General features: G+C 45.0%; 1 protein-coding gene and 1 long non-coding RNA gene across 3 annotated transcripts; one reads left to right on the forward strand and one right to left on the reverse strand.

Annotated features, from left to right (window-relative positions):
- Positions 1 to 1641: 1641 nt before the first annotated feature.
- Positions 1642 to 5875, reverse strand: SOWAHB (sosondowah ankyrin repeat domain family member B). Its single transcript, XM_045857983.1, has one exon. It carries the CDS (start codon positions 5523 to 5525, stop codon positions 3141 to 3143), a length of 2385 nt encoding a protein of 794 aa, XP_045713939.1. The 5' UTR covers positions 5526 to 5875; the 3' UTR covers positions 1642 to 3140.
- A 222-nt stretch (positions 5876 to 6097) lies between these two features.
- On the forward strand, positions 6098 to 18022 carry LOC123831199. 2 transcript variants are annotated; one of them, XR_006787874.1, is made up of 4 exons: positions 6098 to 6246; positions 10933 to 11005; positions 14415 to 14571; positions 17398 to 18022. It is a non-coding gene; the product is annotated as an uncharacterized LOC123831199 (long non-coding RNA). The 2 variants fall into 2 exon arrangements; XR_006787873.1 differs by lacking the exon at positions 6098 to 6246 and adding an exon at positions 10352 to 10560.
- The last annotated feature ends 5586 nt before the right edge of the window (positions 18023 to 23608 follow it).

The raw sequence follows: 23608 nt of genomic DNA on the forward strand, positions 1-23608 counted from the left end.
TCCTCTTTTCTCCACTTGGCCCTTCAAGGCCCATCTAACTTCCATGTTGCCTTCTTGACTCCCCCCTGTCTAGGAAAAGTGCCACGAGAGCAGGAAACATGTATACCTTACTGAATGTTGTATTTCCAGCAAAAACATAGAGCCTGATACATAGAAAGCGCTCCGCAACATCCCCTTCTTTGTATTCTCGTGCAGTCTTGATGCGCATGACTACCCATTTACCTCACTGTTCTGGAATCAGTTTTCAGTGACTCCATCCTCACACCCTCTGTCTTTATCACACAACAGATGATCCATAAATACCTAGTAAATTTAGATGAGTTGAAAATACATTCTCTAATGTCCAGATGTTCAAAGTCTTAAGGAAACCCATCAAACATTCAAACAATTCACTAAAATACTATTTGGCAAAACTGTAAGTGGAATGTGGGCACAGTGTTATGAGAATTCTGATGAAGGAGCACTACCTCTTCTGATTTGTAGGTCTCCACCCTGGAATCTTCTGATTTGAGCTGTTCTGGGGACACTTGAACTGCCCCCAGAAAAAATAAGAGTCATTTCACCAGGAAAACAACAAAAGGGATTTTAAGCTAAAGGATTCAGCAGCAACCCAGAAACTGAAAGGTGGGTTGGTATGACTCCAGTGGAGGGTTCGTGGCAGGGATTGGTTGGCAGGCAGGCGGCTGGAAGAATGCGCTGGGCCTGGCAGCTCTCCTGGCCTGACTCTTACAACATGAGCAAGAGGGTGATTTGATCAGGTCTGTGTTTTGGATCTGTTTTAAATGTGCCTGCCCTGCCTCCTCCCAACACACATATAGACCATGTAACAGAGTCAACCAGAGTCACAGTTACGACATGTGAACAAAGGCCAGAGTGACCTGAGTGCTCATGAGAACCAACTTGAAACCGGGAGCTGTGTTCTGACCATAGAGCAATCAGCTAGCACCAGTGCTATGCAAATCACGCACTGAAGCAGAAGTTAAGAATGTGGTAGAACCACCAAAGCTGGTTTTTTTGGACAGCCCGCATCACTCACTAAGACTCCTGGCCTCACTGAAGCCCTCCCTGATCTTCCCAGCCCGAAGGAAACTCTCCTCTGAAATACTCTGGTGTGCTTAATTTTGCACTTATGACGCTTTGAAATTTTTTTCTTGTATTGTGGTTATTTTGGGCTCATTCCTAATACCACCTTTTTTCTCTTTGCCTCATTTTAAAAGCTTACATATAATATAAAACAGCTTTAAAAGATACCTTGGGAGCAAGGTAGGGTATAAATCACTCAACAACAAATCCTGCTGGTTTTAAGTTTCAAGAAGAGGTCATGTCCCACTCACCTATATAAATCCTACAGCATTAAGCAAAACATATTGGTCGAATAAATTGATGGAGTGACAAAAAATATGGTAAAGTAAAAACATTCTTTGGCGTTTAAAGTTGATATTTTTGTAATTTTTTTTCCTTGAAAAACACCCATTTACTAAAGTATTTGCATAGATGTGTATCTTTTATTCTTTTAAATTTTCACTTCTCCTAACCATGGCTCCACTGTCTGGGGATGTCCCTCTTTTTTCTTGATCTGATTTGCCAAGTTTCATCCCTCGTATAGACCTCTTTGGAAAAAACAACACTTAGATTTCTTTATTATGCCTATTTTAATGTTTTTAATAGAACAGATATGGTTGTTTCAGCAAAATTATAAAGTAAAACTACAAACAAAAAATATTTGACATTCACTGAGACACAGTTTTGTAAAGAAGAAAGTTAAGAGTAATCAGCATAAAAACAATAAGTTATAAAGATTTGTTGACATTTAAATGGGGAGGGGAGATAACCAGAAGAAATAAAAAAACACTTTTAAAAGACATCATCATTGCCACAGCACATGAAAACATTTCCATAAAAAATTCACAAACTCCACTTGGACATTTCACCTTTTAACCCTCTTTGAATTTACATTCTGAAATCTTGACGTTCTCATTTCACAGGCCCACAAAGTTCAGCTCCAGCCCCATCACAAGCAATTAAGAGGAGCACTTCCTGTTACAGATACAGCACTTCAGGCTAATATTTAATCTTAATTGGCAACAAGTTTAGTGCAAATAAAATTATATTTAGCAGCTTTAAAAATTCCTGGCAAGGAAGCCTTCACCCCTTTATCCTCACTGCTGCCCCAAAGGGAAATCACTCCTCTCCTTTGGTGAGCGTGGAGTATTGGCCATTCAGACCTGTTGAAGACTACTGGTGTTGATTCTGCTGTTTGTGACGCAAGGAGTTTCCATGAAAGCTGGTTTCGGTCACTAGGCAAGTGAGCCAACAGTGTTTACATTCGGAAAGTTTACCTTAGGTTGATTTAAGGCCTGAACACCAGTCATGACTGGATCTTACCCAACAGCTTCTCTGATTGTGGAGAAGAGACCCAAAGGAGGCACTGATAATTTCATGCATTAGCCTCCGGTAGGTTGCATCTAAAGGAAGACCGGGACAGGGCTGAGGAATCTCTTAAATCAAATTCAGCTCTCGGGTAATAAGTTCATTTCACTGATTTGAATGGGAAAGGGGGGAGGGAGAAAGGAAGGAAGAGGAAAAGAGGGGAAAAAAAGAATGAAAGAAGAAAAAGATTTTTAAAAGAATGAAAAAAGAAAAGAGGAGCCATCTGATTTCAAATCTGGTGCTTTCCACTCTCAGCCAAATTATTCTCCAAGTGAACAGACGCCAGAATGCTACCAGCCAGAGGATTTTGTCTGAGCTTTGTCAATTCCTCGAAGTGCCTCCCTTCTTGTTAGACATCTGTTCCCTCTCTAGCCAAGGCCTGGTACTGCTGCTTCAGAAAACAATGTGGCTCGCTGTGCCCCGGTCTGAGGTGCAAGGGAAGAGCAAGAACATGTGCCGGGTTTCAGCACCTGGCTCTGCCCCTCATAGAGGTTTCACTGGCCCAAGGACTTGAGCTGTCGGAAAGCTTGAATGATCCCTGAGATCCACGATGTGCTGACAAAAAATCCAGGTAAACACTAGGTAGGCTGTCTCACTTGATCTCTCTCTCTCCCAACTTCTCAGCAATTTTTCTATTCCCCCTGAATTCTCTCACTGAGTCGCTCAAGGATGGGGGTGTGGTGCCTGCATGTTGGAGAGAGGGGCCCACCTTAGTCACTGTACTCTTCTCTTTCCCTCGGAGCAGGGAGTTTCTCATACTGGTTGGCCAATTTCCATTTGTGGTGCTGACTTTTGAGTAATGCAGCCAAGGAAGACTTTCGGGTGACAGTTTTAGTTATATCCCGGCCCTTGGCCTTCCTGGTAGGGGAAGAGCTTCGGACTAAGGGATAGACAGGAAATATAGGCTTGCCCCGAGGGGCTCCCAGGAGCTGCCATATTTCTCCAGAGGTATTACTAGACAGATACTGCCACGGCTTCTTCCCACTGCTGTCCCGGACATTGACCCGAGAAGCCAACCCTTGCACTAGCAATTTCATGACTCCCTGGTGGCCATGAATAGCTGCAAGGTGCAGAGGGGTATACCCACAACTGGACTTCACATTTACATCAAGAGCAATGCCCGCTTTCTGGGTTCCCGAGACCAAGTCCTGAAGGGCTCTGAGGTTACCATGTTTGGCTATCCAGTGCAAAGCAGTGTACCCAGTTAAGAAGTCCTTGTGCAGAGCCAGCTGGGGATCCTCCCAGAACAAAGCCAACACCTGAATCCAAGAGCCAGTGGCAAGCTTCACAATCCATTCATGCTCCCTGGCATCTAGAGGGACCAGACACGACTTGTGCTCAGCAGGCCTGTGCGGGACCAAGGCTGCAAGCTCCTGCCTACCTGGGGCCCACAAGCTGTGCAGCCGACCCTTCTCCGGAACAGCCGCCTTAACGTCAGCAGGTTTGGGTATCAAAGCAGCATCCACCCTGGGGCTGGATGCTGCCGCTCCTGCCTTGGAGGGTTTCCTGGACCGTGGTGGGCGCCGACTCCTTTGCAGCAAGTCCTCCTCAAGACACTCCTCATCGGAGGAGGAGGATTTGGCTCTTCGGGCCCGAGAGCTCCTCCTGAGCGATCTCCTTAACTTGGGAGCTGGCCAGGGCGAAGTCTCCTGCGAGTGGCCTACAAGGCCATTAGCCCCTGTTGGGACCTGCTGAGAGGCATGGCCATCCTCTCTGTTCCTGAGGCCCCGAGGGCTCCTGCTGGAGCTGACCTCCTTTGGAGAAAGGCAGGCAGATGAATTCCTGAGCTTTCTCCAATCCGGGGTTCCCGGGGCACCGTGCAGCCCCTCTTCAGAACCCCCAGGGGACTCTCTGGGCCCACTGCTGCTCTCCTCACTGCTGTGGTTCTCCTGGTCCACAAAGTCATCCAGTTCTTGGAGGGACAGCTGACAACGAATGCTACGAAAGACTGTCACTGGAGGGTTCCCGGGCCAGGATTCCGGAACAGCCGGAGAGTGAGAATGGGGGCAAAGAGAGGGGTCTAAAGGCGCCGAAGTAGGTTCTGGGACCCTGAATCCCAGCTCCGAGGGGAAGTTGTCAGGCAACACTGACCAGGCTCTGACGGGGCCCTGGTCCCGGGCCTCGGGGATGTGGGGATGTCTGGCCACCCATTCTCGAGTGCGTTGCTGCTGCTGCTGCTGTTGCTGCTGCTGCTGCATGGAATAATGCAGATCGCTCGGGGTCCACAGCGCCTGCGGATCGCGGGGAGGAGGGCTGGACGAGGGGGCGGGCTGGGAAGCCCCGCTCCCAGTAGCCTCGACGGTTGGAGGAGGAGAGAGGGGCTCTGCGGGCACCAGCGCGGGCTCAGTGGGAGCGCCTTCCCGCTCCTGCCTGCGGTCATCTTGGGCAGCCGGAGCACGCGCCGTCTCCTTCCCAGCGGTGGCTGGGTCCTGGAGTGCGCGGGGCAGCGGCGGCGGCCGGGGGAGCTCCCCGGAGCCGTTCTGGAGACTTTCCCAGGAGCAGCGGCCCTGCGTCTCCGCCGCCGCGCCTTTCGCACCGACCTGGGCATCTGCCGCCGCAGCAGCGGATACCTGCGCCGTGTGACCGGAGCCGCGTCTTAGCCCGCCGCCTCCCCGGGCCGCCAGCCCGGCGCCGCCGGCCGGGAGTCCATTGCAACCTGGATCGGCCGCTAGGGCTGCGGCACCTGCCCGTTCCTCCTCTTGCTCCTTTTCGCGCCGCCGCCGCCGCCTAGGCAGCTGCTGCTGCGGCGGCGTCTCCTCTCGGCGCTCGCCCGGCGGGGAGCAGGGCGCAGCTCCACCTGCAGCGGCGGCGGCCGCGTGGCGGTCACCGGGTCGCTGCAGCCCCTCCTCCCCCAAAAGGTCCCTGTACTTCTTCTTAAGTACCACGTACTTGGTGCCGTCGGGGTCCTGGCGCACTGCGGCGACTGAGTTGACAAAGCCCTTGAAGAGCTCGCGGCGGCGCTGGTGCTGGCTTGGGGACGCGTCCGGGTCTCGGAGAAAGCTCTTGAAGTGGCTCACCAAGGCGGCGTTGGTCACTCGGCCCCCCGCCTGGCACAGAAAGTCCAGTAGTGCCTCCTGGCTCAACTCCCGGGCCATCGCCGCCTTGTCGTCCCCTGGTCCCAGGGTGTCTGTGTCTCGCCTTCCCTGCCGGTCGAAACCTTGGCCTGTCGAGTGTCACCTGCACCCGGGGCGGCGCCACCCGCCTCCATCAGCCGCGGTGGCTGGCGTGGCTTGCAGCCCCCCGAGCGCGCCCAGCAGGCGGTGGATCCCTAGGGGAGAAGCCCCCGAGCTGAGCCCCGGCGCGCAGCCCCAGGTGGCGGGGAGAGGGCGGCTCCCTGGCCGCCCCTGCGCCACACTGGCCTCTTGCTGTGAACCCCGGCAGCGAAAGTTCCCGGGATAGGTCGGAGTCGGTTTCACCTGCGCGTTGGCAACGCCTCCTCCCGGACTCCGGGAAAGGGTCCGACCCGCCCACTCCGGTCCCTCCTCCCCGTGAGGTCTCCGACCTGACCGGCCCATCCCATCTGAGTCAGGCGCGCCAGAGACAGGGGAGCGCGGGTGGGCGGTGGGCGAGGTCACGAGCAGTCCGGAGCCAGACACCGACCGCTCTGCAGACGCGCGCAACCGCGCAGCCGCGCCCGACCTGGGAACTGGAAGGCAGGTAAGCGACCCGCCGCTCCTTTGGGTCTCGGCCACGTAGGAAACAAAAGCAATGGAAGATCCGTTCCTGCCTTCTCCACGAGCTGCATAAGTAATGGCTGAAGTGGATGGATGGGGAAAAGGGTGCATATTAACCAGCGTTCTGCGGTCTCTCTAAAAGGTGCCTTTCTTTATCAATGCTGTGGGGTAGTAATTTCAGATCGCCTGAGGTCGGGGGAAACACCCTTTGTATCCCAAACAGGCCTCTGGTGACCTGGGGATACTGCCCAGGTACCGGCAACAAGGGATCCAAATACACTGAAGTCTGTACTGAAAAGAAAAGCTACTGTGAAGGTTACAGGTTGGTCTCGGCCTTGCCTTTTGCTTTCTGATTGTCTGGCGTTAAGGTGCAGGAAAAATCAGTTTGATCACTGATTGCCCCAGCAGCTAAAATGACCACTAATTATGCCTTGACAGTTAAGGTATTCGATGCCCAGTGTTACTTTGTTTTCATTTACTCTAAAATTTCTGAACCAAAGGGATTTTTGTGCAGTCTCTTTTGTGTTGGCCTAAGGGAAGCTGTCTTTTCTCCCTGAATGTAAGGGTCCCCCCTCACATCCAAAATGCTTTGCGTGTTACAGACTAGCCTGATTTGACCCCACTATGCCGAACATTAGAATGTCCCTACACTCTAACTCTCCATTCAGAGGCTGTGACTTTCTAATTCGAGTCCATTTGTAGCTGGAGCTATCTTTGCCACTGGCCTCTTCAAGGCAGTAGAATCACAGCACTTTTCCTTACAGCTGCTTTCCCCCTTCATTGTGGCCATAGGTTGGTCCTGCCCTTTCTTTCACTGAGGTCCTTGAGTAGAGAGGTCTTGTTTACATTCCCAAGATACTTCCATTGTTTTTTTTTAAAGATTTTATTTATTTATTTTTAGAGAGGGAAGGGAGGGAGATAGAGAGAGAGAGAGAGAGAAACATCAATGTGCGGTTGCTGGGGGCCATGGCCTGCAACCCAGGCAAGTGCCCTGACTGGGAATCGAACCTGCGATACTTTGGTTCGCAGCCCGCGCTCAATCCACTGAGCTACGCCAGCCAGGGCATGTTGTTTGATCGACTCACCTCTGGCTCCATGCCCTCCTCCATCCTTTTCTTAGCTGTCTTCCCATTCCTTTCCATGGTGATGTCCTTGTTACCCTCAGCTCCAAATGTGACGGCAAGTCTATTCCTTGCAATCCTGTCAGCTGCATGTATTTCCAGCAATGAAGTCTGCTCTGCTCTGCCCTTTGCCACTCTTCTTTCCTATACTCCCTCCATCTTTTAAATTTTCTTCTTTTCTCTGTCATTTCTGATTGTGTTATGTGTTATGAGTCCCTGCCTTTTTTTTGTTTGTTTGTTTGTCAAGGGAAGGTATTGGAAGTATGTTAGCCCCACAATTTCAAAATGTTTTAACATAAATCAATCTCAGTGACGGCCACATAGGCCATTAGCTAAGATTTATTTTAAGTTCCCAACAGTAACCTGGTACTTTTCTATGAATGAATTGGAATCTTTGGCTTTGTTATCTGGGCCTTAGAAGGGAAAACTGGGAGACATATTTGTCTATTTTTGGCATTTTCTAGATCTAAAACCAGTACCAGGTTGAGAGGGGGATAATGGTTTCCACTGAGGTGGAACATTGGCTTCAAGCTTTTAGGAGGGTTATTAAAATAAAGGTTTTGTGTTAAACTTCAGCTTCCTTTTGTGTTTATTTCCTGGTGTTGTGTCTTTGTGGGCCCGAGAGGTGTGACCACACCAAGGGCAGAAAGGAGTTCAAATGGGAAATTCAGGTAGAAGATTTAGGGTGGCAAGATGAAAGAACCTCCCTTTGGTACTTTTCAATTTTTTTGGTTAAAAAACAGTGTTTTGTGGCAAGAGGATTTAAAACTTAAAAGACTAGGGAGAAAGGAAGGGTCATCAAGGACGTGGTTGTTGAAATGAGATTATCTTTAGCTGATGGTGAAATTAGTAGGTCTGGAGCAGAAAGGAGGGGAAGAAAGAAAAACATGAAATTGAGAAAAGAGAAAAAAATGCAATTGCTTTTGATTTCTGGGCACCCAGGTGGTTTACCATCCAGACCCTCCTTTCTCCATTTTCTCTCTTGGTTGAGGAGATGGCTAATTACAATGCTTTTACCTCATCTCGGGGAGCATTTTCATGCCTCCCTTAAGTACTGTTCACTGGTTCCTAAAATATTTATGGACTATCCACGTTGCCCTGGCACTACTGAAAATGGATATAAAGAAGAGAACATACTCAAGAACTCACTATTTATTGTGAGAGAATAGTGAGAGAACTCACTATTTATTCTCTCACTATTGAGAGAAATGGCCCAAACCTGTGTTAGTAAGTTAGTAAAGATGTGCACCAGATGCTGGAGGAGTCGAGGGGTGGTGTGTAAAGGCAGAACCTCGACTGGGCTTGGGGGATCAGAATCATTTTCAGTAAGAGACAACTTGGAGTAGAAGAGGTGAGGAAGAGGCAGAGCGAACAGTGGCGCAAAAGCACAAAGGTCTGGCCCAGCACAGTGTGCCTGGGGAGCTAACTGCAAACACGTCTTCGCTTTAAGGAAGAAGATGTGAGTGGATGTGCTGGAAAGGAGGCTGCAGAGTGGGAGGGAGTCAGAAGATAAAGAAGGGGAGGAGCCAGAAGAGGAGGCTTTGAAGAATTTTTGGGAGGGCAGTGACCTGACCAGACTCGTACCTTAGGAAGATCATCCTGGAAGTTCATGCTGGTTTGGAATCATGACCCATGTTAATGAGTTAAAAAAGCACATTGTAGAAAAACAGTGTATTTAATCAAATCTAAGACATCGTTGATTGTATGGTACATATTGGTTTCAGAGATGACAAAATGTAAAAAAAAATAGATGCCTCTTAAAAGTAGAAGAAATACAGCATGTTAAATAAGACCCTATTTTTAGGAGAAAAAGTGTGTGTGTGTGTGTGTGAGAGAGAGAGAAAGAGAGAAAGATTTGAGGACTAGATCAGGGTGACTTTAGCCTTTTTTTTTTATAGCCTTATAAACTCTTAGGCTATTTCACAATGAGAACATATTACTTTTTTAGCTTGAAAGGGCACTAAAGAAAATAAAAGATGTAAATGAATAACAATGACAGAAAAAACTCTATCAGATCTTTAGGCTGGACGAGGGAGATGAAGCTGTTGTCAGGGAGAACAGTCCGGAAATTACTGAGAATATTCAGAAAAGAGATGCAAAGGTGTGAGCTCAGCAGTGTCAGAGAAAGGGAGATGAGCAGATCGGAGGGATCCTTAGCGGGTGAATTCAGTGGGATTTGGAGCCAGAGGAGTCTAGCGGTGAGGAACAAGCTCGGCTTTTCTCCTGTGTCTAGCCTGAGCTGCTGCACGGATGATTGTCACCAACTACCTGTGTAGAAAATATAAACAAAAGAGTCAGTTTTGGAAATGGGAAAGATGATAAATTCAGTTTGGGGCATATTAAGTTTGAGGTGCCTATAGGCCATCAAAAACAGGGATGTCTAAAAGGCCATGTAGGTTTAAGACTCCAAGAATGTATGACATTAACATATATAAATGGCCCTTTAAGCCACAGGCAATGATAACATTGCTTAGAAAGAGACATACAGGCAGTGGCAAGGGAAGGGTGGAGGGTGAATCCACATTTATCAAAGAGAAAGAGGAAAAGAAACTTCTTAGGAGACCTAGGAGCAGCTGGAGGGAAAGAGGAACCCCACTGAGCAGAGCCTCACAGAACAGAGGCAGAAGGAGGAACAGCTTTCTAGAAAGGATACCACGTTAGATAAGAAGTGAAATATGACCATAGCCTGTTGGGTCACTGAGGCCTGGTCTGGAACAGTTTCAGAAGAGGGGTGAGGACCCAAGTCAGGTTGCAGAAGGGTGAGGAGTGAGTGGGATTAGAGTAGGGTGAGAAAGACTTAACCGTGAAAGGAAAGAGAAAAGAGGATTCTAGATAAGGAGAATATCAGATCCTGTCACCTAAGATTTATTTATTTATTTGGTAGTCGTTACAAGAGATATGATCATGTGGATGTGCTGAGGGAAGAAAGCCAGGAAAAGATAAGTTGACGACCTAGAGGAGAGAGTAAATAATTAATGAAACAGGGCTTGGGGGTGGGGCTGAAGTCCAGAGTTCAGGCTGAGGGGTTCTCTGGGACAGGACAGGGGAGAGCTATTTTTTCCCCATTGAGAATAAAAAGAAGAGAAAGGGCTATTGCATGCATTAGAGAGCTAAGAGATGGGGAGACAAGGCTTGAGGGTGTCTTGTTGAGGTTAAAAAGCAGGTAGATGAGAGTAAGGGGATATAGAAAGGTAAGGTAGATAATATGAGCAGAACATCAAATATTCTTAAGTCTTTGGGCTTAAGGTCTCTGAAGTGGAATAGTTTGGAGATGATGACAAGATTTGGAGTGTGACCATGTGGATGAAGCATCGGCGAAGTGAGAAGCATTGGAGGTGATAATATCATGGAACTATGAGAGGGGTGTTGAGTCTTGCACAGGGAAACTGAAGTCATCTAGGATGGAGAGGACACCAAGAATCATCTGTGGGAATCCTTAGTATTTTGGCACGAGTAACATAGGTGGCATTTTGCCAGGAGTACTTGCTCTGCTCCTCATCAACAGACACACTCAGCAAGCAGTGTAATACAATGACTTAAACACATGTGTCAAATTCCAGATCACTCTCCTGTATCTGATTCTTGGATCAAGTATGCAAAGTGTATAGAACAGAGATCATTACCTTGCAGGAAGTAGCTGTCCTTCCTATTAATATGTATGTACTTCTTCTAAGATGTATTTTGATGTGCTTATTCTTTGTTTTTAGTCCAAGCTTCTACTGTGAATGTAGAGTGACTTCTTGACCCAGGAAGGTGACCTGCCCATTGTCAATCATCCAGGTAAGTGGTGGACCGTAGAAAGGCAGGAGAGAAAACGTGGACACTCACCCACCCTCTGTCTTTCCTTCCCTCTCTCTCTCTTTCCATCCTTTCCTCCTCCTCCTTTTCCTCCTATTCCCCCCTCTTTCTTCTCCTCCTCCTCCTCCTCCTCCTCCTCCTCCTCCTCCTCCTCCTTCTTCTTCTTTTCTCTCTCTCTCTCTCTCCAGATTTCTACAAGTCTGGGTACTCCTCAGGGCACTCTGAAGTAACAAGGGGAAGGCATTCTCTGGTGAAGTTGACAGCTCTAATTTTAAACCAGATCATCTAATGATAGAGGACTCTCTCTGTATAATTCCCTTCTGTTCTAAGCCAGTCTTCTTTCCTCCCTCCCTCCCTCCCTTCTTTCTTTCTTTCCCTTTCTTTCTTTCTTTCTCTCCCCCTTCCTTCCTTCCTCCTTCCTTCCTTCCTTTCTTCCTTCCTTCCTTCCTTCCTTTTCTTTCTCTGTCAGTATTTATTGAGTGCCTACCATGTGTATGCACTTTTCTGGGGCTGAACACACAGTGGTTAAACCAAACAGACAAAATACTTTTCTTTCAGGAAACTTACATTCCAGTGCCAGAGGAACAGATAATAAACATAAAAGTAAACAAGAAAATATTACTAGATAAATGCTGAGATACAGAAGTTAACTGTTACAGTAGAGACTGACTAGGGAGCTACGCTAGCAAGCATGGGCAGAGAAGGCCTCTCTTAGAAGACAGCGATAAGCAGACACCTCAGTGGTAAGGAGGAGACAGCCATGTGAAGATGGAGAAGAGGGGAGAAGATGGGGAAAGCCATTCCAGATAGAGAGAATCAGTAATGTTTCATCAGAAATGAGCATGATGTGTTGAAGGAACAGAAAGAAAACCAGGGACTAAGCTGGAGCACACTGACAGAGAGAGAGAGAGAGAGAGAGAGAGAGAGAGAATAGTTGGCATGAGAAGTCAAACCAGTGAGAAGGGTCTGGATCTTGTAAAGTCTGTTGGGCTTTGGGTTTTAGTCTAAGTGTGATGAGAAGCTATTGGAGGTTTACAATCAAGAGAGTAATGTGATTTATGTATTAAACAGATCCGTGGCTGTTGTGAGAACAAATTAAAGGGGACGCTAGCAAGTAGAAGCAGAAAATCCAGTTGGGAGACTATTACAGAGTGCCGGTGAGAGATGATGGCAGGTTGAAATAGCAAGGCATTAGGTGTAGAGAAGGACTGAGATTTGGAAAATGTCCTGGAGATAGAACCCAGAGAATTGTGGTGGGTTGGATATACAGTAACCAGGATCGGGAAGTCAAGTGTTCACTTTGGGGAAGGTGAAGTTGAGGATGACCATTAGACATCTAAGTAATGATCTAGGGCAGCCAGTTGCTCAGCAGTAAAGTCAAGGCTGGAGATTCACATTTGAGAGTCTGGGCATTGGGACAGTATTTTAAAGCTAAGGGATTAGATGAATTTACCAATGAAGGAAATGTAGAAAGAAAAGAAAAAAGTTTCATGACCAGCCCCAAGATTAGAGGTCCAACCTTTAGCAGTATCTCGCTTAAATAACGTAACTTGTCTCAGCTGTGCTATGGCAACGAGAGGAGTTGGAAAATCTGTGTTTGTCCAGTCTGCTGGTGGCTGCAGCAGACATTTGAGTGAGAGACACCCAGGGTTCATTCCAGGATCTGGAGTAAGGTCCACCTGGGCCTTCCTACGCACAAAGTCTCTCTCCATTGCCAACTTTACCAGGTACGGGTTTAAATTTGTTAAACAAGTCAGCAGATTTCTCCATGTATACCCTGATTTTACAAATAGGAAAACCAAGTTTCAGAGCTTAGTGTCTTGTGGAATTCATGCTCAAATTAAATTGACCTAAATCTAGCGTGTCGTACCAGAGTCATCGTCTTTTCTCAGCTCTCTGGAGTATTTGACCCAGGTGACCATTTTCTCCACTTAGTGAGTCTGTCTTAGCTTCCACAACCACTGGTCTTTTCCCACTTCTTCTTCTATCTCCCTGACCCAACTCTGAGTCTCTCTTGCTAACGAACTCTTCTTTCCACATCCTTTACTCATTCTCTGGATTCTACCTGAGTAACACTGTCCCTTCCCAGATCCAATTACCACCTGTGTTATCATGATGCCTAAATCTCTATGTGAAGCACCCCACCACCCCCGCCCTGAAAATGCACGAAGTTTCAAGCAGACAAGTTTTGGCTCCACCCCTAACTAGCTCTTTCAACCTGGTCAATTTGCAAACCCTCTTCCTACTCTTTTATAACCACAAGTGGTAGAGGCAGACTTCTCCCTCAGACAGTGTTCATCTGGTGTGAGCAGCATTTAGTCCCTGCTCTGTTCTTCCCATTGCCTTTTGAAGACCCTGACCCCTGGGCTGCTTTCTCACCTTAGCCCCAGTCACTTCCACCTCCTCTGGATTTACTGCCATTGCCTCCCTCCCTTGAACCTTCAACTTCTTTCTCTCTTCACCCCCAAAGGCTGAATCAAAATGAACTGACACAAGGACTTTGCTTTGAACCTGCCCTCTTTCATTCACTGTCCTAGCTCATCCTCATCATTCCTGCATTGTCATCTCAGCCCAGAGACCTTTCCTGACTCCATTCATTAAATCAACTTCTTGCTTCCAGGCACTTCTACATGGGGAAAGTTAAGTTCAAGATGCCCATTAGACATTTAAGTAGAAAGTGCAAGTGCACAATTGGATATACAATTCTGGAGCTGAACTGTCACAGCACCTAACAGTCCACTATTAAATTTAACTTAAATATTTGTTTTTTGTGTGTGACCCCCCTCAACCAGAACGCAGCCTCCGTGAGGGCCAGGACTGGGTCCTGATCACCACCAGCCAAGAGTTAGTTGTGTGAGGGCTCGAATAACAAAGCGTATTGGTGTCCTGGGGCTGCTGTAGTGCATTATCTGACCCTGGGTGGCTTTAAATAACAGAAATTTATTCTCTCACCATTCAGGAGGCTAGACATTGGAAATCAAGGCATTGCCTTGATTGCTATAACTCAGATAAAGACCTCTGGGTGGTTGCCCCTTGCACACTCCCCGACCAGGGCATATGCCCTGACCGGGAATTGAACTGATGACCTTTCACTTTGCTGGACAATGCCCAACCCAGCTACACTGCTTAGGCCTCCATTCTGTTTTTAAACTACGTAGTTTTACCATGTTCATGATTAGCAGTACCCTTAGAATTACTTATTTTTCCCTAATAATTTCTGTTTATGTTTGTGTTTACAATGTACATTAGTATAGTAGCACACGCATGTAATTTTAAATAAACAAATGCCCTGGGCTGCGTGTCACTCCCTAAGCCTGTTCCATTGTTTCCTACAGCTTGTTGCTTTTGTTAGTTATTTCTCAGCCTGGTTTCTCCTTTCTCCGTTTGGCAGAATCCTAGTGACTTTTCAAGCCTTATCCACCATCCAGAGGCACAAATAATCAGTTCCTCTGGACAACCTGAGGACAACCTTATTATGGTGCATCTCACCTTGGATCCCACTTGTCTTGGTAGCATCTCCCCCGAGGTACTGGCTGAGATTCCAGAGGGTAAGGATCCCTTTTAGTCATCATTTTGTCCCTGATGGCATGCAGTTGCAAGTAGTGGGTGCTACAAGTGTTAACTGAATTTCATCATCTCGCAACATCCAATGTTCTAAATTTTGAACCAATATGAGACATATAGAAACATATGAGACAATATGAGATATAAAGGAACAAGAGACAGAGGGCTATGGATTTAAAGCAAGAGGCTTAATTTCACATATAGCATCTTCTAAGATACAGTATGGCCTGTAGATCCTCCTGTATTTAACAAATGCACATCTTCCTTCATTGCATGTGAAGGCTGTATAATTCCACAGATTTTCATTTTTGCATGCAGCTAAGGGACATGTAGTAATCTCCTAAACGCATTGTTAAAATTTAATATTTATAAGCTGCAATTGGCGCACACCTAAAGAGTGCTAAGTGTTTTAATTCCGCACTCTGCTAAAAGTCTGGCAGACACAAAAATGCTCTGCAAGTGTGCACATGCAGGTGATTGGCTTTCTCCCATGTTTCAAAAGGCCAATTTCTTATCATGTATCATCACTATTATAATGAGGCATCGGAGGTTCTGATTACTATTCTTTTTACTTATTAATTGTGTCTTAGTTTTTATCATTATCGGTTTGTTCTGGGTTCATTAATTTGTTGGTGTCTTAGCAAGGATGTTTTAGACTTGGGCTCTGGAGACCCAGCGTCTTCTGTGTTAAATCAGTATGAACTTGAACAAGGTATTTAATTATTCTGAGCCTCAGATTTTCCCATCTCGAAACGGGAGTGGGTGGTACAGGTGCTTCTCTCATTTGGTTTGATGTGGGCAACCATTGAGGTAATGCATGCTGAGTGTTTTCATAGATGGTATGTAGACAAGGTGCCAGCACATAGGACAAGGTTAGATGAGGATTTGGTTCAGCTAAGCATGACAGAAAACCAAACTAGCAGTCTTATTAAGACAGAAGTTTATTTCTTCCCACAAATCCATGGGCAGCCCAGAGTTGGTATAACAGTCTGCAGCCATCACATTCCTTCCATCCTGTCGTTCAACGCTTTCTCAGAGTGAGACTGCCATTGGTGGGCTGGATGGCTGTTCCAGCCCCAGCCGCCAACACCAGCCCCCAGCTAGCAGGAAGGAAGAATGGCAAAGAGAAGGGCACACACCCTTTCCAAGGATTCTCCTAGGAATTATATATGCCACTTCTGCTTTCATGCGATTGACCAGAACTTGATCACATGCCACATCTAGCTGTAAGGACAGGCTGGGTATAAAATCTTTACTTTGAATAGGTATGACTCCAACTAAAGGGGATGTTCATTATTATAGAACTGGGCTAATCAGCTGGAATGGTACTGACCTTTGGGGAAGGACACATCTTCATTGGAAGAGACTGCACATTTCAGGACACTTACACTCCAGGGCCCAGACACTCCCTAAATGCCAGGAGGACCCAACCGTATCAACCCAATGCTACCACACATTTACAGTTACGCCGAGGAGGTAGCATGCCCTTAAAGCCAAGGTTGCTGTGGCAGGCATTTTCTCTGCCCAGTGCAGCAGCACATGCCCTTCCAGGGAAACCCTGCTTCCCACAGCCAGAGGTGAGACAGCCATCTATCTGCTCAAGGGGAGACAGGCCAGCCTCTGACTCAGGCCAGATCACATGAACTCTTTTCCCAGGTTTTAAACAATTGGAACTAGGGGGGAAATTTTAATTTCCTCATGGGAGAGACATAAGATCTAGTGCTGTTCATCTACTATTGATGAGAATGCAAATGGTGCTGCTGCTTTGAAAAACAGTCTGGCAACTCTGCAAAAGGCTAAATATAGAGATACCATATGGCAAAGCAACTCCGCTCCTACTCATACATCCAGGAGAAATAAAAAAAAACACATGTTCACATAAAAAGTTGTTCATGAGTACTTATAGCAGCATTATTCATAGCAGCCAAAAAAGTGGAAACAGTCCAAGTGTCCACCGACTGATAAATAGATGAACACAATGTGCTATATCTGTAATGGAATATTATTTGGCAATAAACAGGAACAGAGAACCAGTAAATACTACAACATAAATGGACCTTGAAAATATTATGCTAGGTGAAAGAAGCCAGTCTCAAATGGCCATATATTACATAATTGCATGTATCAACATAGGAAATGTGCAGAATAAGCAAATCCATAGAGGCAGGAAGTAGATTACTGTTGGCTGGGGAGAGAGGCGAATAGGGAGAGACTGCTAATGATATGGGAAGACTGAGTTAAATTACATGGCCAGTGATGTAATCAATCATACCTCTGTAATAAAACCTTGATTAAAACTCTATAAGGAGGCTCAGAGAGCTTCCTGGTTGGTGAGCACGTAGGTGTACTGAGAAGGTGGCACACGCTCCCAGGCCTTCTGCATTCCGGGCCTCACCTTACGTGTCTCCCCCGTTTGGCTGTTTCTGACTTGTACCTTTTATAATAAAATAGGAATTAAAAGTATAGTGTTGTCTGAGTTCTATGAGTCACCTATTTGGTGTTGGAGAATTGTTAGAGTGCCCTGGGGAAGGTAGCATTTGCTAAGTGGGCCATTATCTAAAAAGTTTGAGAACACTACTGTGCAGGAAAGTACTTAGGACAAAAGTATCCAATCTTAAATACAGATAGAAGGTAGCAAGCAGCAGTGCTACTCTGAAACACTTCTTAAAGTGAGAGATAACATACTGACATTTGTAGAGTTGAATTGTACTTTATAATATGAATGTTTACTAAGTGTAATTTTCAAAAGATACTTTCTCTTATTGACCTTTTCAAAGATAATGAGGCTCTTTAACCCAAAATTATTCCAGGGTAGGTTTGCCTGTTGGTGAAAGGATGAAGTAAGAAGCTCTCTTTTAGTCATAGGATTATGTATGTTTCCATTAGAAGAATATCTCCCTGGATTTTGAAACAAAACAGCTGCTGCTATCCAAATATGTATAAATGGTGGTATAAATGTAACACATTATATTTCTTTTAACATCTATTTTTATTACATTGATTCTTTTGGAAAAGTTGATTGTTTCCATACTTGCTCTGCACCCTCCTCTCTTCTTTGGTCTCCTCCTTTTGTACCTTCCACTCATAGGGAGGAAGAAGGACCTTTTTGGAAATGTATGTATACAAGGGCAGAAATACTCAAGACTTTAAAGGGACAAGAAACAGTCCATTAGAAAAAAATTACATCACTCCAAGAAGATGGGAATAAAGGTTGTTACATTCTGATCTGTATGGCAGTGAATAGGCAAAAGAAGGACCAGACTTTCAGACTTGGACAAGGACAAAGCTTCAGAGCAATTCATGGGGCAGAATGTAAAATAAATATTTGTAAAATGAACATAAATAATGAGAGAATTTTTTAAGGAACTGCAGAAATAATAAAGAAAATAACTGGTCAATGTGTGTGGATATAGAATCTTCGTCATGAAGAATCATATCATATGTGTGACTACTCTAATTATTAAATTGGAATCTCCACATATGGCATGACTTCATAAGTTAAATTTTATGTATTTATTTATTTTTTATTGTTGTTCAAGTATATTTGTCTCCATTTCACCCTGCCACGGCCTCCCGCCCCACCCATCCCCACCTCCCACCCTCAAACCCACCCCCTTTGGCTTTGTCCATGTGTCCTTCATACACGTTCCTTGATGCCCCCCCTCATTATCCCCTATTATACCTCTCCCCCCTCCTCTCTGGTTACTGTCAGCTTGTTCTTTATTTCAGTGCCTCTGGTTGTATTTTGCTTGCTTGTTTTGTTTTGTTGATTAGGCTCCAGTTAAAGGTGAGGTCATATGGTATTTCTCTTTCACTGCCTGGCTTATTTCACTTAGCATAATGCTCTCCAGTTCCATCCATGCTGCTGCGAAGGGTAGGAGCTCCTTCTTTCTTCCTGCTATGTAGAATAAATTTTTAAGAAAAGATTTGTTTCTCCCGATAAACACAAGCAATGGTTTTACTGTTATTTAAAATGAGAATATTTCATTAAATTAGTTCATCAAATCATGCCAAAAACTGATGTAATGACTTTTTTCTCATTTTAAAAGATTGCAGTTACAGTATTATAATGGGTCTATATGGACTGTCTTTTGGGCTGGAAAAAATGCATTACATTAGATTCCTAATATTTTAAAACTACAGGAGTCTCTGTTAGTAGTACCTTGAGGAAATGGTGAACATGAATAAAATTATGCAGACAATTTTTAGTTTGCTAATTGAATAACACTTTAGTTCATCCAAAGTGGTTCCTAGAGACTATAACAAGTAGTTCATTTATTTTTCATTGCTAATCTAATTTCAGCTGTAACACTTTTATTTAGGAAATGGCTTCACAGGAGAGAGCATTAGGCAGCAAGACAAGAAATAATCAAATATGTAATAATCCTTAAGATTCCATCAGGCACAGGGCTCATGATACTATTTAGAAGAAATGAGGCCATTCCATAATTTTAACTTTCAAATCTAATATATACTACATTTGTAATAAATATAAGTATGCATCTTTTTATTTTTTTTAATGAGTTAAATATATTTACCAAAAGGGCTGTGCATGGTTGTGGAAGGCACACTGTGTGCAGAAGCCTATGGTATTGTTTCTGGGTCCCACCTGAAACCCTCCTGCACTGTAACCTCAGACTTACAAGTTACTGTAACATTCCTTATTCTAGGGAACAGACTCAAGAATCTTTGGTGCACATACTAGCTCCACATTTCTGTGATTAATTCCATAATCTTCAGGCTATGCCTACAACAATGCCATGTTTTAGGAGCAGTAATGAGCATAGGATTGCAGTCACAGCAAAAGGACCCCCAATCTGCCACTTACTTGCGATGTTACCTTAAGCAGGTAACCTTTCTGAATTCCAGTTTATTCAACTTTAAAACGGGATTAGTAGTACTACAGCAGGCTGTGTTGATGGCCTGCCCTGTAGCCCCTCTGCCCACTGCCACAGCAGGGGACAGCTCCTGTACCACTCAGCTGCCCACCTCTGTGCCCACCTTTGTCTCTCTCACAGCCCTGGGCTGCTTCTGGTGCACAGGGACTTGTACAGCCAAAAATACCAGGGATTAATATCCCCTAGGGCGACCCTGACTGACCTCAGTGAAACATTTTGAAGGACATTAACATAGTTCCTCAGGGAGCCTCCCAGCTGGGTTGAGCCCCTGTTACTCAGAGTGGTAACCCGCTCTTTAATAAACCCTGTGCTTTTCTCACCTGCCTGTCTCACTTTGCCCACTACTTCATTTCTGCACCTTCCAAATAAGCGACTTGCACACAACTTCCTGTCTTGGGTTTTGCTTTGTAAACCCTATTTCACAATTGTTGTGATAATTAAGAATGTGTGTAAAGCACCTACTAGAGCCTGTAGTAAGGCCCCAACAAATAGTAACTATTATATCTGACCATTGAAACAGGATGTCATGGTCCTAGGCGATGTTTAGATTGTGTTTCTCTAGTTAAGTGATGTTTACATCCTGCTCAAGCATATTTACATAATTTTATGAGGCACCTACAATACATAGAAAATGCTAGAGGGGGGAAAATAAAGAAAATAGAAAGAGACTCAGAGATATGGAGAATATACTGATGTTTTCCAGAGGGGAGGGGGTTAGGGGATTGAGTGAAAGAGTGCAGGGATTAAGAAGTACAACTTGGTAGTTACAAAATAGTCACAGGGCTGTACAGTGCCTCATAAGGAACACAGTCGATAATATTGTAATAACTGCATTGTGCCGGGTGGTACCAGAAATATCAGGGGAACAGTTTGTAGACTCTAGAATTGCCTAACCACTATGCTGTACCCCTGAAACTAATACAATATTGAATGTAAACTGTAATTGAAAAATAAAATTTTAATTAAAAAGTACCAGGCAGCACTATAAAAGAATGAGGAAGATAACTATACACTGATATAAAAGGATATATAAAATACATTGTTAAAACAAGGCATAGAATGATAGACATAATTATGTTTTTCTTTTTTGTAAAACATGGGGTAAGGTAGGAAATAAATGTATCTGCTCAAAGTTGCTTAAGAAAACTCTGGATACACAAGACACTAATCTCTGGAGGAGAGGAGTGGGACCCACACAGAGGATGAACAGGGTGGGAGACTACTCTAGACCATTTTATATTATGTTATTTTTTAACCACGTAACTATTTTACTTCTGAGACTGCTGATCTCCCATGAGTATCCATTTTTTATTTATTTCTTACACATATAGGATCCACCCCCCACGTTTTTATGGGGCATTTTAGTGTCGTATAAGAGATTACATATTCTAGCCTCCCCCACAGCTAAGTATGTTCATGTGACTGCGTTTTTGCAATGGATTGTGAGCAGAGGTACGCATGCTATGCCCGTGTCACACCCTTGAAAGGAAATTGGCTTTCTACTCCCTCTTCTTCACCCTTCCCATGGGCTAGAGGACCAGGGGTGCCCAACCTTTTGGTGTCTCTGGGCCACACTGGAAGAAGAGTTGACGTGGGCCACACATTAAATACACAAACACTAAGTAAAACTGATGAGCAAAAAAAAGTTTTTAAGTAAATTTAAGATTTTGTGTTGAGCTGCATTCATAGCCTCCCTGGGCCGTATGCAGCCCATAGGCCGTGGGTTGGACACCCCTGGACAGTGTTGGCAAGCCAGCTCTGATCGCAGTAGTGGACTAACAAGCAGAAGTTGATGGAGCAACAAGATAGCAATAAGGAATGTGGATCCCTGGGTGACCACAAGAAGCTTAGCAGCCAGCCCTCTCTGGACTGCTCACCACCTCCTGAACTACTTCATGAGAGAGAAATAAACATCTATTTTTTTTTGGCCACTGAGTTTTGGGGTATCTCTGTTGCACGTGGGTCACCGGCTAGCAGTGACCACGGCACACTGTGGATGGCTCGACAATACGCGAGAAAAAACACACATACACAGAGACAAACCAGTTTCTGTGGGGAAGTAGGGACAGAATGGCCACCCCCCCTAGTGGGGGAGCGCGCTGATTTACCGTCCATACCTGCTTTTATTAGGCTCATTTTGCATAATAACTCAGGTAACGTACAATACTCATTAGGGGAAGTAAGGAATATAGGAAACAAAGAACTCTGCCGGTCTATTGAGTTGGGGGTCAAAGAGCTGTAAGGCTGAGGAACAAACTAGCTTCCTCCTAAGACCCTTCTCATTCAACTGAGAGCGTTCTTAAAGAAGGTTTCACAGTAATTTACATGTTCTTTCTTAGGCCTGATCACCCCGGGAAATCCGCACTTCCCAGTACCGAACTGTACTTCCCCGTCATTGTTGCAGGCTTAGGTGGAGCGCGGGAACTAAGGCCACCGAGAGATAAGGAGATTTTCTTCCGGACGCTGAGAACTCAGACTTTGTCAAAGCCGAGGAGTGAGGGTCCATCACCCCCTTTTTGCTGCAGCCCCCCAAGTCCTTCTTTTGGGGGGCCTCCCAAAGTGATCGTGCCTGGCTTGGGTTGTTCCCCCGTGGGGAATCTTACCCGTCTTTGGCTAACCGACCAAGCTTTTTGGGGGTTCAGTTATGAACAAAGCAGCAGAAACAGCATTCCTGCCAGGAAGATAAGCTTTTGTCTCCTTGCCGGCTCACGGTTCCAAGGGCGTTCCCTTAGCCTTAGCCTAGGCGGGGGTCTCAGTTTTCTGATACCAGTCAGGGCGGTTCCCAACATATCCCCCTTTTTTAGTTTTTAAAATCAATTGTGGTCGTTAAGCCTGTGAAACCTACTTTTGCTGTTTTCGAATGCAAATCAGAAGAAAAGCAACATCTACATACATCATAAGGCAATAATAGAAATATAAAGCAGAAACTAAATTCTATGGGTGGTGAATACCTAAATTTCTAAATTCAGTGCAAGAAAACATATTAAGGGAAAAACAAAAGTAATAGGTCTGATTACATTTCAATCTTTGAGAGAAATTACACAGATATCAGGAAAGGCAAATTACAAGGCAGTTTGAGCATAATGCAAGCCTGACTTTTTACAAGAGGATTTCTTAACAGGTGCAGTTCTGCGCACCGACTCATCACCTACTTTCTTACGTGGGTGTTGAGTTTTAATTTTTACGCCTGCCAGAGTGGTTTCTCATACCTTCTCCCTTGTTTTCAGTTAGGACTGCTAAGGGTTCCATAAAGGTGGCTACCTGCTGGTCTCTGACACGACCCTGGGAAAACAATTTGCAAATACACCGAAGTACACAAATCAATATCACAATCAGTAAACAACCAGCAGCTCCAAAAACCCAAATTCTCAAATTAATTCCATCAAACCATGTTTTAGGATTCAGCCAATTAATATTTTCATTAAGGGCTTGAAAAATGTCCTGTTTGGTTAAACGTTGAATGTCCTGCAGCTGATGATGTAACTCCAACTGCAATTTATCAATTTGTCCTTTTAAGTTAGTGGAGAAAGCTCCCCTCAAGCGATGTTGTATATCAGTCCAAGTATGTTGGCTGGAATTCCATTGTAGCGGTGTGACGCACAGTCTGGAGAAACTAGGGTCACAGGTTAGGTATTGACGAGTCACGAGAGCGTCCTGGCGTTCGCCAATCCAGTCCAGTGCTGATTCAACTGCAGAAAGGCGGGTCAGGATCTCCTGATCTATTGAGCCTGTTGGACTAATTCTAAAGTAGCATTGATTAAACCATAAGTGCAACCAGGTGTTAACAAACTGTCGGACTCATAAGGAGAGCAGTGCATTGTTAAATGCTATAATGCCATTTGGATTCATTCATTTTCTGGTCATATTCTGGAGATAACAGATTTGGAAAGAGTTGGAAGGCACAATTAAATCATAACCACTATTAACGACTGATCTTGTTATATTTATGCAAAGAAACCTTATGTCATTATTCACTCCTTTAGAATGCCAAATTCTGGAGGGATCAGGTAGGGAGAAAAATATAAAGTGTGAAGGAAAATCCTTTTCCTTCTGCTATCTACCAGGCTTCTTAAAACTTTCACTTCCACAGACCTTCTGCAACATTCACAAACTCTCTATTCTT

The sequence above is a fragment of the Phyllostomus hastatus genome, unplaced genomic scaffold (genome assembly GCF_019186645.2).
Source record: "Phyllostomus hastatus isolate PE091 unplaced genomic scaffold, TTU_PhHast_1.1 phas_scaffold_1674, whole genome shotgun sequence".
NCBI classification, from domain to species: Eukaryota; Metazoa; Chordata; class Mammalia; order Chiroptera; family Phyllostomidae; genus Phyllostomus; species Phyllostomus hastatus.

Bases quoted from the DNA above. Each gene is read 5' to 3' on its own strand.
- SOWAHB (XM_045857983.1), bottom strand. From the start codon at position 5,525: ATGGCCCGGGAGTTGAGCCAGGAGGCACTACTGGACTTTCTGTGCCAG.